The following is a 16,956-nucleotide window of genomic DNA, read 5'->3' on the forward strand; positions in this document are numbered from 1 at the left end:
GCAAATGTCCCATATTTGACCATATTGGGGAGAAGAAACTCCTCAAATACACATATCCCCAACAGCAAATTTTATCAATGGTCCTTTGGATGTTTCAGGTCAGGCTTCAAAAGGTCATTAACCACAATTACCATTCTCAGATGCCACCAATTACAGTGGTTAAGATCTGCTCTTTTGGAGCAAGAGCAGGGAAAAGATAGCTCCTGAGTCTTAGTGATCCTCTGCAGACCTTATACAGTATGAAGAAGTAGGCTGTGCAGTTCCAGGGGAGAGGAGACACAAAGGAGTCCTACAGAAAGATGGGGAGGAGAAAGCGGGAAAAAAAGGCTGGTGGACACCAGAAGATGGAGACTGAATGTTAGCACAACTTAAGAAGTGGAAAAATCATGAATGGCAAGAAAAATGTCAGACCCACGAGAGAACTATGGAGAGAGATCTGGAGTCAACAGGGACAAAGAACATGGGAAAGACTAAAAAGTGAGGAAATGAGACAATATGGACTGACAGGGGATGAGGATGGGATTTACTGAGAGAAGATTTAGGATGGACAGGAAGCCCATAGGCACAAGATTGAGCAGAGGAGAATGGAACTTTCTGAGTAAAAAGGCTCGAATGAGGATCCTTAAATATAAAAAGAGGAGGCTAGGGGCACAAGTTCTAGAGGATATAGGACAGACACTTCAACTAGCCCAGCAGCGGTGGTTTAGAGAAATGTCACATTTGGAGTGAAAGGATAGAGAAGCTCATTCATGTAAAACAAGTCACCCAGAATCTTGGAGTTCAAGATTCCTGAAGTTCAGCCTCTGTTTGCATCAAATGTTTATGAAATACACCAACAACACATGCTTCTCTTCCCTCTAGTTACTTTATATATGCCCATGACTTTTCACTGGTATTATTTTACTGATAGGAGTTCTTATAGCAAATGGCTGAGATTCATGCAGTGATCTAGATGTTCTCAATGGGCTAATACCATTATGAGAGTCTGTGTAATGTAACATGACAGATGCATGCACTGTAACAGTGCATTTGCACTATTCCTTCATTTTGCAAAGCTGAAACACAAATGGGGATGTCTTTTTCTACACTTACAAGCATTTGTACAATTTACGAATAAGGGTTTCTGACTGCTATGAACCACAATATCAAAATATATTTCTATTATCAACTCATGGAAAAAACCCAAAAGTTATTTCAGTAAGTGACTGCAATTGAAGTTCATGCTTATTCTAACTAAACTACTACTTGAAAAAGCCAGGCTAGCTCCTGAAAAGGAGAAGGTCTGCAGGTTCTGACCTGGTCAGTACACCTGTCAGTATGACACAAGCAGGAAGCAGAGGTATCCTATTTCTCATCACAAACTTGCCCAAAACATGCTTCAAGCTGTACTAATTCAATTTTTTAATTATGTTTAACAGATCATCTGATAAAACATGCCAAACAATGGAAAAGTTTGCTCTATCTTTGTTACAATGCTTGCCTGAGCAAGAACCACAACAGCATGCCTCCAAACGTTCATAATTCAACTGTTCTTCCAGGTCACAGAAAAAGTGGCTGTACTGGCTAGAAAAGCAGTTGTTTTTAAAGCTTAACCTCAGGCAAAGGGAGCCAAACAGTGCCTGTACAGCCTCCTCTCACCCACCCTGAGCCCATTAAATACTTATCAGCAGTTAAAAGCTGAAGAAACTCAGCAGATCTCCAGTATCACCTAAAGATCATATTAACCATATCCCAGAAGTTGATTTCTACCTCTATTTACCAACTTGGCACTGTTAAGATCAAAGACCACCCAGTAGTCAAGGCATTATAAGTTATGCCTTTTTAGTTTTTTATTTACTTATTAATGCCCTAACAGCATTAGATCAATAAAGGCATAAAAAAGGGTGAAATCCCGTTTTCCCCCATTCACTCCATAGTCCTTTATGCCAAGCATAACTCTACATGTTCCAAGGATAACAGGCTGAAAGGACACTGCCCAGCACTATGCTACACTAGGCTGACTCTTAATGAGCTGCCATTGGATAAGACGAATAGTACCAGGATACTGCATTCAATTTCACACCATTCACGTTACTGGGTCATTTGTATACAGGTGTGTATGTTCTTTACATTTGTCTACAGCTAATTCTGTAAACCAGTTCCAGGCACACAACGGACAAGCAGGTAATCAAGAATAGTGAGTATGGATTCACCAAGAGGAAGTACAGCATAATAACCTTCTACAGTAAAATGACTGGCTTGGCAGATGAGTAGAGACCAGTGGATATTGTCTACCTTGATTTCAGCAAGGCTTTTGTCTCTCATAAGATACTTATAGAAAAACTGATAAAGTACGGCTTGGATAAGTAGACAGTGAGGTTGATTGAAAACTGGCTGAACAGACAGGTCCTGAGGGTGGTGATCAAAGGCACAAAGTCTAGTTGGAGGCAAGTATCTAGTGGCATACCACAGGGATCAATACTGGGTCCAGTCTCATTTTATTCATTAATGATCTGGATGATGGGAAAGAGTGTACATATATTTAAGTAATGAAAAAAAAAACCCACAACCAACACCCCCTCCCCCCCAAAAAACCCCCAAAAAACAACAAAACAAACAAACAAAAATAAAACACCACACACACCAAAAAGAAACAAACCAAAAACACATGACTGTGCATCACAGACAAATATGCTTTACTTTACACTGGAAATTTAGAGTGGATTCATGGACATGAGTTTTGACACCCTCTCAGCTGAAGTTTTAGAACCTGTTTTAAAGTGCTAGAAACAATGAAAATGTGTTCTAAGTACCTTTCCATTGTCTACAAAGAAGGCAGCATCAGCAAATCACAACTACCAGGTGAAAAAAAAGCGATAGACTAGATCTGTACTGACAGTTCTCAGTTGGGGGTAGAGAGTGATTAAAATACTACCAATTAATTTCTCCCTTTTTGTTCTTATGACATCTCTTCAGCTTTTAGTGCTTTGTACCTGGGTAGCTTTGTTTTCTTCCTTCCTCACTCCCTCCAATAAAAAACCCCTCCCCAAAACAAAACACCACCTCCCTACTATTTTTAGTCTCTGTACATAAGCTACCGCATTGCAGTCAAATACAAAACTCACTACGGAGTTCCAGTTCCAACCAATTTTGTACTCCCTTTAACTTTCCACTTTCTGGGTTTTCTCTCATTTCCTCATATTGTTTTCCCTCTAATTATTTTCTCTCTCTGGTTCGTTTGCTTATGCTTTCCTCCACCAGTTCTCCTCTTCATGTATCTTCTCAGTTCCCACTCACTTCTGTGGCAGCAGTTGTCCTTTGACCTTTCCCCAGTTCCCCTCTTCCCATTCTCATCCCATTTCCTAACCAGCTGCCAAAATCTGACCCATGTTTATCTGGAAAATAAGACAGTTCAAGCTGCTTCCCTTCATCTTAATTTGGCTCAGCACCAGACTTCTGGCTGCCAAACTAAACGGCCTCAAGTCATAGAGGCCCAGATAATCAAATCCCATAAGGCTACAGCACTGCTACAGATGTGTGCGGAGTCTTTCCATTCTTCTCATAACCCCCACCCTGAGTTAGGTAAATCATTGCAGTATTGCTAAGGTAACTTGTAGAAAAAACAATCCTGAGAAACATATAAAATGGGATCCTCCCTAATGTGCTTCCAGTCACACCTCTCTTCCCTGAAGCCAAGCAAAAATACTACACAGGCTGAAGTAGCTGGCTCCTCATTGTCCTCAACCATCTGGGAAGGAGCTCCTTTGAAGCCCTTGGATCCTCAACACCTGCCTAAGAAAAGTGCCACTGTCAACCACTCCATCTCTCAAATAGGCTGCCTAATGCCACACAAAGCTTTCAAGATTTATTGTTTACTAGTTGCTACATGAAATACGCTTGGGCATTTCACAAGTAAATTACTCCAGTTCTTTCAAAATCTCAAGTGCATTTGCCTCATTTAATCTACAAGTACTGTAGTGATGCCTAAGTTGTTTCTAGTAAGGATTTATTGGCCTTCTTCATTGTAAACAGAATATCTGGTTTTAGGTATTAATAATAGTTTCCAGGTTCTCAAGTTGTTCAATTTACTATGTAGCAGGACGTGTGAGGGCTAAGATTTCTAAGACAGTGGAGGTCATGCCTGGTGAGCAGTGACTATGCTCAGAAGCCGTCTTGCTTCTGTAGTATATGACAAACTTAAACACTCCAAAAAGAAACTTAGGCAACAGTAGAATGTAGTGAAACAGTACCAGCTACAGAAACCAATGAAGTCTTGCAGAAAAAGCCTTCTTTTTGAGAACTTTGGGGGGGTGGGGAGGGGGGGTGCTCATGTTTCATCACAACATGCATTTTCGTTATCAAAGCCTGAGCACTTCTTCCATGCTCATTGCTTGGGGGACCAGGCAGGTTGGAGCTGCAGGTGGATATATCGTCTCCAACTGACTGATATTTTATTTTGCAGACAACCTCATACAGCTACCTAAAGGTACACATTCTATAAGGAACATATTAAACTTGTGCCTCCAAAGAAATCCTTCCTTTGTACATAGGCTTCCTTTAAGTACACAGACTACAAACAACAGATAAGGGACCTAACTGTCATCATCAAAACCACAAAAGAACATGACAATGATGGCACAGTTACAAGTATATGGAGTAAGAAGAACAACCCACAGAAGGACTCATCCATATTTTTCCCTGTACTAGAAAAGAGAAATGGAAAATACTGTTAGGCTGGGGATTGGACTAAAATCTCATTGCTGCTAATAAATGCTACACACATTTAATACTAACTCTGAATTGGTGATACTAATAAACCAAAATTCCTTCATATAACAAACAAGGCATTTGCCAGCATATACACATGCCATATTCAATACTACACAGCAAGGGCATGGAGCTAACAGGCAGCAGCTGTGAGCTGCACGAAAGGGAGGGAGGAAAAGGCAGGAAAAAACTTGCAAAGCTAGGATTTGGGGTGGGAGGGAAAAAATCAATAGAGTGAGACCCTTCAAATAAAGCATTTAAATGGGCAAACAAGATGTCTGCTGTTTGCTTCTTGCTATACTTTCTAGGAAACAGAAAACTGTCCTCTTATTTTTTTTTTTTGTTTCTAAATAAATGTTATTGCAAAGAGTTTAACACTCTGCTGCTCATTGCTGCTGTCAACTGTAGGGCGGTTGGGTTTTTTATTTTGTTATTCATTAACACATAGTAACAGCTTAGAGATACCTAATCAATTAGAAACTAGAAACACAGAAGAACAAAGTTACACTAATTTATAAAGACCAGCAGGTGCCAATTCCATTTTCAGGTCCATCTTTCCTTTTGTGAAATCAAATAATGTGAAAAATATCATTCTGGAACATATAACACCGTCTTAACCAAGACTCCTACCTTGACAATGCTTTTTAGATCCTGCACATACATCCTTTCCGTCTCCAGAATCTCCTGGACAACTCTGTCTACATAGAGGAGCTTGGGACTGGTGGGCTCTGTGACCAAGGACATTGCACAGTTTTTGCTTGCTCCTTTTGGTTCTGCTTTCCTTGGCATGCTTAGCCTTTTTTCAACGCTTTCCTCAGGATTCTCTTGCTCTGCAGAGTTTTTGCGTGGTTTGTTGCTGGAAAATCGCCTGGCTGGGACCAGTTCTAGCCTGATGGCACCTGCTTCTTTATCCTGGTTGAACAAGCCCAAGTGGCTGTTTGAAACCAAGGTCATTCTGCTTCCAAAGGAGCAGTGGCTGTCCCTGGAGGAAGCAGAGGAGGAAGTGGAACTAAAGCTGACAGGACGGTCACTGTCTGACAGGTCCATGGTTTTTTTTTCACAGTAGCGGAAAGGTCTGTTCTCCGTGTGCAAATCTTCCCCTTTTGTCTTGGCGTCAAGGGCCTCTGTCACAGCTGGTAAATCATCAAGAGGTAAGTGGAAGTCATCTAAAAAATAAAGAGAAGATGAGAGTTTACTGTTGCTGCCCCACATAACAGGAAAGTTGACAACAGATACTTCTAAAGCTTTTTGCATGAAAACTGCCACAACATTATTTTAAATTAAAGGCAACCAGAATAATGCAATTTGGGGGTCTCTGTGGCTCTAATGCTTTTTAGGTGGTGGAGATCCCCCACTGGGGGCTACAACACAGGCACCGCATGCCTCCAACTTATATATATATGTCTCTGACATGTCCTTCTTGTGCCAGCGTGCTGGGCTTGTTGCTAGTGCATGCACTGCCTGGGCTCAGCATAGGAAAGAACTTAGACTCAAAGATTTTTCCCTAAGGTTAAGAAAAAAAACATCTGTCAGAAGCAGTCCCTCCTATTTCCAAACTGAGCATTAACCCTGGTTTGGAGGCTTTGGAAAACTCTGGAATCTCACAGTGACACCAGACAGTGTCTTTCATTTTTAATACTGTAAGGATGACAGTTAAACAAAACCTAAAAGCAGTTACCAATTACCAGATCTATGGCTTGTAGAAAAACACTAAAGCTGGAATGCTTTCCCAATGAAAATAAAAAAATTAAAAAAGAGTTCCCGCAGGAAGGAGTGCTGCCAGTATTTTCTACTGGGAAAATAAGTCATTCTAATACTGTTTAGCTTGAGCCAGAATATTACCCCCTGCTGAACTGACCCAAAGCTGTTTGTTAGATCAGTGCAACAACAAAATAAGATGTCTGTCTTCCTGTCGGCATTTCAATTCTACTTCTTTTTCATTGCTAAAATGCCCTACAGGGCACTGTCCATGACGCAATGCAGATTTCTTTCTGGCCAAGTTGTGTGTGATGCACCATGAGAATGTGCAAAAGCAGCTGCAGGTAAATTCAATACTTCAAGGTCTCGTGTCAGCAAGAACAGACTACCCAAAGCATCTTGCCTCAAACAACTCAATTTAAAAATGTCTGTCCCATGAAAAAGGGAAACTTGGGACAATTTAGGAAGAAAAACAACACTGAAACTACCCACACAGTGGTAGCTTAGTCCTTATTTTACTCCAGTGACAACCTCATTTCTCAAAAGTCATACTAGCAATTACAGCTCCAGACAGCAGTTTCGGTAAAGAAACCATAAAGCCGGTAAGCTGCAAATTGAACCCGCCCAGCCTTTAAGGTGGCCCTTCTTAACCTGAGGCAGACTTGCTATGCAATTACAAGCAGAAACCTCCTGGCCCCTGCTCCTGCTGCAGTTGGTCAGGATGGAGGAACATTTCATTCAAAGCAAAAAGCCACACTCCCATTTTTCAAAATAAATCCAAAGCAAACAACAAAAAAAGTGTTTGATTTATTTGAGTATGCTGAATGCATAAGATTTTATTTGTACATGAGTAATGCACTTTCAGTGATGACAGTATTAGCTTTTTGTTAAAGGGAAGTATTGCCCTCAAGGTAACACATGGAATTACACTGAAAGTAATTTGCTCATTACATGGGTCAGAAATTGGTCATTAGATTAAAAATCTAATTTGGCACCTCTGTAACCCAAGTTTTACCTTGAAGTCTGAAAATCTATAGCTTTTCTGTGTGACAGGCTCTTCTGGTTTTGCAGTACGAAAGCATATTTTCTTACTGTTCTGTAAAAAACTACATCATGTACAACTCCAAAATAAAATATAAAGCAATAAATCAGGAAAATATTTAAAACTGGAGAGCAGAGTGAAGTTCTCTTGTTTGTAAATGGGTACAGACAAAGATGTTTGCCTTTCTGTTGTTCGTGATAAGAAAGCATGCATTTTTGATAAGGAAGAATGTATTTTTGTTATCAGCTTCGGATCATTTTTTATGTTCAGTTAGAAAGCACAATGTTGCTGTGCAGATAGATGTAAACCCTGTTGAAAAAATGCACAGGATAAGCAAGGTAACAGGGATACCCTTCCACTAACTCACTCCAAGATATTTTACTAAAATTACATGACAAAGAAACATCTGATCAGCCACATTTACAGGGGAAATAAAGAGTTCCTGTGATATTCCATTATTCCATGCTCCTTTCTCCCCATTTCACTGATGCGCGGTCTGCCTCTCAGATAACCTGAAGGCATTGAGACGTAATATTTGCTTCACAAACTTTGCCAGGTTCATTAATACAAAACCCAAACAAATCACAGTTCAGGTCAATTAAACTGGAGTCAAAATAAATGTTATAAGCAGTTTTTTCTTAAGACATACTTGTGGCCAGGAGTATTTGGAGATTCTTACATCTTAGAAAAATAAAACAAATGAAACCCCTTATTTTTTTGTGTAATAGCAATGTCATTGCTTACTAAAAAAACAATAAGGAGTAGTTGTAATAGCTAAAATGGGCTTGGTCATTAACACCTGTATTCCCACTGACCTTGGTGAACTCCAGGCACCTGCCAGGCATGGCTAATTAATTGCATACAACATGTTTAACTTAAGTTCCTCCATTTTTCATACAAATGACCATTCCTGTATATTTCTATGTACACTACACCACACAAACTATGGCTGCTTGAAAAAGTCTTGGTCTTTTGTCCTCAAAACTTCATCCTGATTGCTAGCCTCAAGTTACTTTTTGCTTCATTCTTATTTCTTCTTCAAGCAGATGTAAATCACTCATTTGGCTTCTCTTTGGAGAGTTTTTGCTAAAATTTTACTCACTGCATCTCCTACCAGCAAAACTTACTTTTTGGGGGTCCACACAGATGGCAGGCATTGCTCCTGCAGAGCAGCAGCAAGGCATCGACACAGCTGATGAACCCAGCAGAAAGGCAGGATGCACATGGCAGGAAACAACAGGGTGGCACAAAACCAGGAAGCAGCTTCCTTTCCTCAGCTGGCAAGTCCTCTACCAACACTTTGCACCCTGCCCACGAAAGTCAGGGTTTGGGGACCAGTCCTGGCTCTGCCTAGCCCTCAATATCTGCCTCAGCTACAGGTAGCTTTTGCAAACCTATAGCCCTTTCCAGTAACACAGGATCTGTGAATCTTCCAAGGCTTCACAGGTTATCTTCACAAACACCTCTAAAACTAGGCAGCATTACCTCTGCTGTATTTTAGATGATTTCTGCAGTCACAAGTCCATCAGGACAGGCAGCAGGTGAATCCCGCTCATTGTGCAGCCATGTACTCATCTCCTTTGCTCTAGTCAGGGTCTGCATTTGGCTTTTCAGAGCTCTGGTAAATTTTTACTGCGAAGTAACTTCACTCTCACACCATGTGCCTGAGGACTGTACCAACTGCCTGATGTAAAATTCACAAGTGAACTAATGAGAGTGAGGGGAGAGGAGAAAGAGCCTCCCCCAAGATTGCTCTCTGTGTGTAGTAAGTGATACCTTGCCTTTGCGAACCCTGTAACCTCTTAGAAACTGCTGCCTTTGATACAAACTTACTATGAAGTTCTTTTCTTCCATACTCTGTGGGACTGCTTTTCAAGCCCCCTCCATGCCAGCCCCTATTTCAGCAGCAGCACCAGCAGCAGGTAGGTGCATTCACCAGAACTCAGGCTGCAAAACAGTATGTGTAACTGTAGGCACCCCCAGACCCTTGCAGAAGCACACACTCTGAGCAAGTCTTGAATGCCCTGACCCATGTCTGGCCTGGTTCACTGCGGTTTTTGTTCAGCATTGTTTTGTTTACTGAGCCTTTTCAGTGATGAACTAAAATAACATTGAGAACTTTTGTGAGCTGTGAATAACGGTATTTAACTCAGTCGGGGTGGGGGGAGGAGACACCAACTTAAATTTGCATACTTTAATTAAGGAATAACAGTCATTATTTGTTAGTTCAGCACTGAAATGAGGATAATTACTACTTGTCCCTACTCACAAGGAAACACGCTCCCCAAACAAGGTCATTTCTTGTTTGTGCCTTTGCATGAATTCAGTCAGCCTTTCCTCCCCAGTCCCTACAAACATCCCTGCTCACTCCTGCTCCCCATCACACACATACACACACACACACACTGGCATGGCACAACTCCAGAGCGCTCCCCAGGAAGAACACCAACACATCCTTACTCCACACTGGTGCAAGGGCAAAAAACCCCCGCATTTCACAACAGGCACCTAATATTAGTTGTAACACTGAAGGCACACACAAAGCTTGGCTCCTGTTTTCTTTGTGCAATCATAAAAAAGTTCTCACCAAAAAAAAATGCATATACTTCTTCTATCACTTGCTTTTCTTTAATACCACCTTCCTGAAACTACATTCATGGTAATGATAAATAGTTTTCCATTATCTCTGCAGCCTTGGCTACTCTAGAATGTTATCATACAATAAGAGATAAAATGCTTTAAGTCAATTTCATATTTAAATACAAAGATCCACAAGCCCCATCTAAATATAGGTGCCTATTTCTCTAAGTTGTTTACTGCACATGACATGTAATGCATGACTAAAACCTCACAAATCAGTTTCTATTCCTAATTAGTATTGTTGTTGCCTTTCTCCTGGCGTGAAAGGCACACCTCAGATGTTATCTACAAAACATATGAGTAAGTCAACAAAGTCAGCCTTACCAGAAATTACAGGCTTCACATCCTCTGGAAGTTTAGCTACATGAAAGTAATGAGACTACAAGAAATCTTTCCTGTATTTTCCTTGAGATATTTTCATATTTCAAATAAAGCATTGATACTGTGGATACAATTAAGCAAGACTGTTTAGAACAATTTCTACATTCAGTATCAATTTCAAATGTTATTCAGCTGACCAAATGAGAAAGATTAAAATACATTTGCTACAAGAATCCCAGCATGATCTGAAATACACTCCCCATGTCCTTTGCTCTGAATATCGTCCAAGTGAAGGTCAGCAGGTTGTTTTATTACTAATTTTTGTATATGAATGCATATCATTGCTAAAACAGCCTCTGTGAACAAAATCATGTTAGAGAGCTACAATATTTGCAGGATTAGGTCTCTAGTTTGAACTGTCACAAACAATATGCTGCCAAGTACTTTAACTGAACTTTGAGCAACAAAAATCCCATTTATTAGAAATCTTACAACAAGGGGAAAAAAAGTCACCAATTAATGTGCCTCTGTCTGTCAAATTTCTGTCTCTCTGCGTTCCCTCCCCCTCTCCTCCCCCAATATTTAAAGCAGAATAGCCTCTGTCACAACAAAGCACGCTAATGTACAAGAACATTATTGCAAGGGAAAATCCTCTGCGACAGTATCTCACCCCTGAGGAATGTCTCTGGCTCCTCGCACCCAGGACGAACAAGTCCTCTCTATTTTTCCAGTCCTCTCCAAGCAACTCACAACCTACCTGTGCGGCAGAGGAGAGGCGCAGGCTCTGCCTTCAGCTGTTCCCGAATTACCTCATTGGGCACTCAGGTAAAATGAGAAGCTCTTACTAGTCTGTACAGCTCCTTAGCCAGAAATATTGCATGAGTCAGCTTTTATCTATCAAAACCCTAAACACAAAGGCTTTACAGAAACCTGATTCACAACTTTCTCACCGCCTTTCTCCCAGTGCACCGACAGTCTTCGGGATCGCTAAGAGCCGTAAATGAAACATGACATCATGCACAATTCAGGGACAGGACAATGGGCATCACTGTGGTAACTTTCAAATGCACACTTCACTGAGCAACACCCACTAACTTCCATTTTTTTAGGCACAACATTGAGAAAACATCAAATAGAGCCCCTACTTCCACAGCATTTATTACGCTTTGTTCCTTGATTTGCAAACAGTATTGATAAGCATGTAAAGCAAATAAATCACCTGCTGGTATTGTGAAATTGCTGTGTTTATGTTAGCAACTCACATGAACCTGCAATGCAATAGGGTGATCCTCGGCAACAGGACCAGTCTGGACCCTGTTCTGCCCTAACACAAACAGGATCAAGCTTTTGCAGGGTGCTTTCAAAGCTTCTGTGTTTTGTTGTTGTTTGGGGGGTTTTTTAAGAGAGAAGAAAATGTGAAACCATCAAGTGCTAAATCACAGTGAAGCAAAGTAAAAGGAAAAAGAAAAAGAAGAAAGTTTTGTGGGGAAGGGTCAGAAGATGAACAAGAGAGAGAAGAGGAACAAAAATAAAGAAACAGAGAGAAAGAGAAAAATGAATATAGACTAGTGCTAACCAGTGGGAAAGCTGATGGCTCTCTTGGCCTGTGGAGGGTGTGGTGGTGTTTCTATCTTGGGGCTGGTAGGCAAAAGAAGTCAAAAGAGTTTGCAGCTGCTGACACCACCTTCCAGGTGTGCTCTTACAGCTGTGTCCTCAAACCTAGCACACAAAGAGAGGCTCTATCTTTAAAATCGTGTTGAAATTCACTCCCTCTCCTTGTATGTAACATGGTCCCGGCTTCATTCTGAGTTTTCCTAAAGAGTTTAGTCCTTGAACAACGCCTTTCAGCTGGAAACTGGACGCAGAAAAGGGAAGTGAAAACAGTCTTGAGACCATTTGCAAAACTGTGAAACACTTTGATGTGAACGTCAGGGCTGTTGGGGTGAAAGTCCCTCTCACCCAGGCTAAAAGATCAGGTGTTTACAACCTGTTGCCATGCTGCCTTGTCTCAGATCATTGATACATGCACTTTCACATACATTCTCCAGTAGTTTTTGAGGCTTGCTTTGTTTGGCCGGTTTTTATACTTAGATGTTTGTTAATACTTCAGACAGAGCCACCATATATCTGTAAGTCCTGGGTACACTCAGGCACAGCATGGCTGACACGTTTCAGTGTCCTGTGTATAACACAGTGCAGCACTCACATAATCAAAAAACCCGAATGTGACCATTTTACCATATATTTCCTATGCTTCACATAGAATCAGAGAATAGTTAGGGTTGGAAAGGACCTTAAGATCATCTAGTTCCAACCCCCTGTCATGGGCAGGGACACCTCCCACTAAACCATGTCACCCAAGGATTCATCCAACCCGGCCTTGAACACTGCCAGGGATGGAGCATTCACAACCTCCCTGGGCAACCCATTCCAGTACCTCACCACCCTCACAGTAAAGAATTTCTTCCTCATATCCAATCTAAACTTCCCCTGCTCAAGTCTGAACCCATTACCCCTTGTCCTGTCAATACAGTCCCCAATGAAGAGTCCATCCCCAGCATCCTTATAGGCCCCCTTCAGATACTGGAAGGCTGCTATGAGGTCTCCATGCAGCCTTATCTTCTCCAGGCTGAACATTTACACATATTTCTGTCAGGAGCTAAAGATTCATTCCTCTGGACCTCTACTTCCTCACCCCTTGTGCTACCTTGTTTATGGAGCTTTTGTAACCTCTGAGGGAGGTTTTAACTAACTCCTGAGCAGACCTGTAGAGCATCAACCAGCCATAGGGCATTGCTTGCTTACTTCTGTGAAAACCTATGATACAGAAACACTACCATCAGTTTTGTCATTTAGAAATGACAAGCCTTCTGAACTCTCCGATCCAGGCTTGTGTCTGATACAGGGGCAGCCAGTGACAGAGAAATTCACACATCTGCTTCAGCAGGCTAGGTATAAAAGCAGGGGCTGCAGCGACGCATCATGAGCTTTAGCAGCTGATGTGAGCCAGCACAGTGAGCTTTCATGAGTATTGCTGTGGGTGGAGGGGAGAGAGGAACAGAGCTGAGGTCCTTACCCTGCTCTGCCTTGCTCTTCCATCACTGCACATCCACATTTGACCTTACCTCTCTCTTACAACCCCATGTATCAGCCAGTAGAAGTTTACTTTTCCCAAGAACAATTCTTCACCCCCCATCACTTTAGGCAGGTGTAGCACTGAGAGTTGTCATTGCAGGGGTTTAGAAACTCAAGCGCGTTTTACTGTCTAATACGTATTGTCAATGAAATAATTCACACATGCCAGAAAAGTCATGGGTTTGTCCCGCTTCTCATTTTCTAGCATTTTCACATCCCAAGTTTAGCTTTTGTTTATCTGCATTGTCTTTTAGGAGTTGCATCCCTCTTTTTGTCCCATCTCCTGCTCCCTTCTCATTGTATGCACAGAGCCAATATGACCCCATTATTCATGCATTAAGATTAGGAGTTCAGAGGGTGACCCATTTTATTTTAGAATAAAGCCTGTATTTGTAAAAAATTGAAAAATAAGTGGAGTTTACAGATATTAGGAATTCTGTTATTCTGTAATTCCCAATTGGCTGAGGATTTACTGAAGAAGTAAGTTTTCCTCAGCAAAATTAAAAAAAAAAAAAACAAACAAAACAAAACCAGAAAAACTATAAGTCAACCACAGGGTACACTGAGACTTAAGGACACACTGACATCCTCACTGAAAGTGCAATGTAATGTATTAATAACTCTCTGCAATGCAGTAGCTATTTAATCTGTATACAGTACTGCAGAGACACCTAACAAAAGGAACAAGCCATCACATGCTGCTGATGTACTGCAACACAAATAGAGCATATGGATCCAGTGCTCCATTTATAGGCCTTTTAAAAGGATTGGTTTTCATCTCCTTGTGAATTTTGAAGGTTTGCTTCTCTCCTGTTTTAAGAAAGATGGCCTTATTATGTTCTCTTTGCAATCAGAGCAAGGGAAAATTCAGCAAGGGCATGTTGATGTGAACACATACAGAGGAATAATACCCTAGATAACAATGCAGTCAACAATTTTACACTCTTTTCTCCCAGCCCATGCTGGCATTTAGTGAAGAAGAATAAAAAGAAATGTTTAACATGATGCTGCTTGAATATTTTAGTATTTTTACATTCAAACTTCAGTGCCAGCACCCAAATGAAATTTCACACAGAGTCTTCTTTCTGCCCAGCACCATACAGAATCAGGTTTTGCTGCTGGCACACCACTAGTGTCATTCCATCCTACACTACATCACCGTAAAAGTGCCTGGATGTCAGGTCTGGTTTCTGCTTCTTCCTGGATTAGTCTACTGCTCCAAGCATACATCCCATCATGCCAACATACTACTGCTAAGGCAAGTTTTCAGCTTCACTTAATCTGGCTAAAATTACTGCTGAAGTTCACAGCCTTTCAAAGCCCATTGCAGCACAAGCACACTGAAGGTCTTGGCTAGGCACCTCCAACACAGTTCGAGATGCTTGCTGTTTTACCAAGGATATTAGAACCTTTTTAAGATTGAAAAATGTTAATGGTCTCACAGCTATAAATGCAAAGTAGCAAAACAAATTTAGAGAGGGAAAAAATGTTTCAGTAGAGGGAAACATATCATCTAGAAATCATTCTTACCAGTACAGTGAAAAACTTGATTGCACGACCACAAAGAAGGTACCTTTGTACAACTAGTATCTTCCAATTTAAAAAGAATTTGTAGCTACAATATCTAGCACAAGGAGATTAATTCTTTTAAATTAATTTTAACAGTCTGTTGTTCACTTCTGCCACTGAATTTTCCATTGACTTTCAAACCTTCCCAGTGAAAATCCTGCCTGAAAAAACACACGTTTTGTAAAAACCAGTTCTCTGGAATAGCTGGCTTTGTTGAATGCCAGATACAAGTGAGTTTCAGAAGTTCTAAAGAATTGATGTTTTACTTTAAATCCAGCTAAATGATTTCTCCTGTTTGCTTTTGAACTGAGGACACTTACTGGAACCTCCTCTGCACTTCAGGAAGTTTAGCAACTAGAATTTTGAAACAGAACTGAAATAGTAACACCAGACTCATACTACCAGATGTTAGCATTTACACTGAAATAAAAACTTTCTCCTGGGTTTCCTCTCTTGAATAAAAATAAAGGGTGCAGAAAGTAGTATTTACATCCTGGGGAGAAGAATACTTCCATTCTACCCAGGTTGGAACTAAGACAAACTGATTGTCTGGCTTCACTGCACACTGGCTCTGGCATTTCAAGTCATCAGTCGTTTTCATATGCCTACTCCACTAAAAGGGAATAGTAGGTGTTATTTTTAAGGTGGCATTATAAAAGTAAGCTAACAACTCTTTCAAAATTCCAGTTCAATTGGAAGCTATTCAATAGGAGTTAAAGCTATTCAATAGGAGTTAAAGGACTCAGGACTTAGCAAATTACTGCAACAGATTTCTGCAGCATACAATAATTAGTGTTTTGAAATCTCGCAGCACCTTGAATGAAAATAAGTAAAAAGAAGCCAAGCAGGTTTTCAAGTTTCAAGGAGTACAACATACCTCAGCTCTTCTCAATGTGCTGTTTACATAGCAGAGTAGAGAATTTTGCAAAAATACAGTCAAGACAACTGAGACTGCTAAATGGTGACAAAATGACTGTCACAGCAGAAAATCAAGGAGTCTTATTGCTGTGACATAAAATAGACCTGAAAAACACAGTCATCCTAAATCTTCTTTTTTTCGTTTTCTGTTGATGATCCTATCACTTCCAATCTCCCATTTAACTTGATTTTGGTCTGTCCCTACCACTTCCTTCCCTTCCTTGTCATTCATCTTTAAGGTATCTCTGTGAAAGCCACTCCAATAGAATCATTCATGATGAAGTGGCTTCACAATGCTTTCAGAGTTGCTTTAGGGCCATTCTGCAGTGTGTGTAATACTTCCTACTACTTTTAGCTGTTATTTCATGAAGAAAAAACAATGAGAACAACAAAATTCCTGTCTCAAAAAAGCAACACTTTCCTTAGAACTTTTGTAGGCAAGAAGCAAAGCAGGAACTGAGATTGAGATCACTACAGTGTTGCTGTACAGAGCATTGTAGCCTTTGCACCCACAAACAGATGTTGTTAATGCCTGCAACACTTATCAACAGACATATCAGTATTCAAAATTAACAGTGCCAAGAGTCACACTTCAGAAGCTACAGGGCAAGAAGCAAACAGATTAGAGGTTTGGACTTGCCTACGGTGAACATTTGGTGCATAATTCACAGCAACTGACTTCCTGAGTCATAAGCCTTTCTCTGCTCTCTCTTCTTATGTCATGGTTTAACCCTCAGCTAAAACCGGGACATCTTATAAGAATAATTACATGCTTAATTCAAACCAGAAGGACAGTTATCTTATCAAATCTCTATATATTGTTATGTATATTGCAGAGCCCCTATGTCTTCTTTAACAACAGCTACAGAAAAATAACCCCATGGACT

The 16,956-nt window shown here is 40.7% G+C and overlaps 1 protein-coding gene across 2 annotated transcripts in view; it reads right to left on the reverse strand.

The window, feature by feature from the left end:
• Positions 1-16,956, reverse strand: part of PLEKHG1 (pleckstrin homology and RhoGEF domain containing G1) — a 136,595-nt gene that overhangs the window by 47,560 nt on the left and 72,079 nt on the right. The window contains exons 1-2 of one of the 2 annotated variants that reach the window (XM_031049817.2): positions 11,118-11,154; positions 5,377-5,912 (exon numbers count right to left, since the gene is read on the reverse strand). In XM_031049817.2, coding sequence (XP_030905677.2) covers positions 5,377-5,793 — 417 coding nt within the window. In that variant the 5' untranslated portion in view covers positions 5,794-5,912; positions 11,118-11,154. Of the gene's footprint in view, positions 1-5,376; positions 5,913-11,117; positions 11,155-16,956 lie in introns of those variants that run through there. The other variant, XM_031049816.2, reaches the window with a different exon arrangement.

Source organism: Melopsittacus undulatus, chromosome 3 (genome assembly GCF_012275295.1).
Source record: "Melopsittacus undulatus isolate bMelUnd1 chromosome 3, bMelUnd1.mat.Z, whole genome shotgun sequence".
NCBI classification, from domain to species: Eukaryota; Metazoa; Chordata; class Aves; order Psittaciformes; family Psittaculidae; genus Melopsittacus; species Melopsittacus undulatus.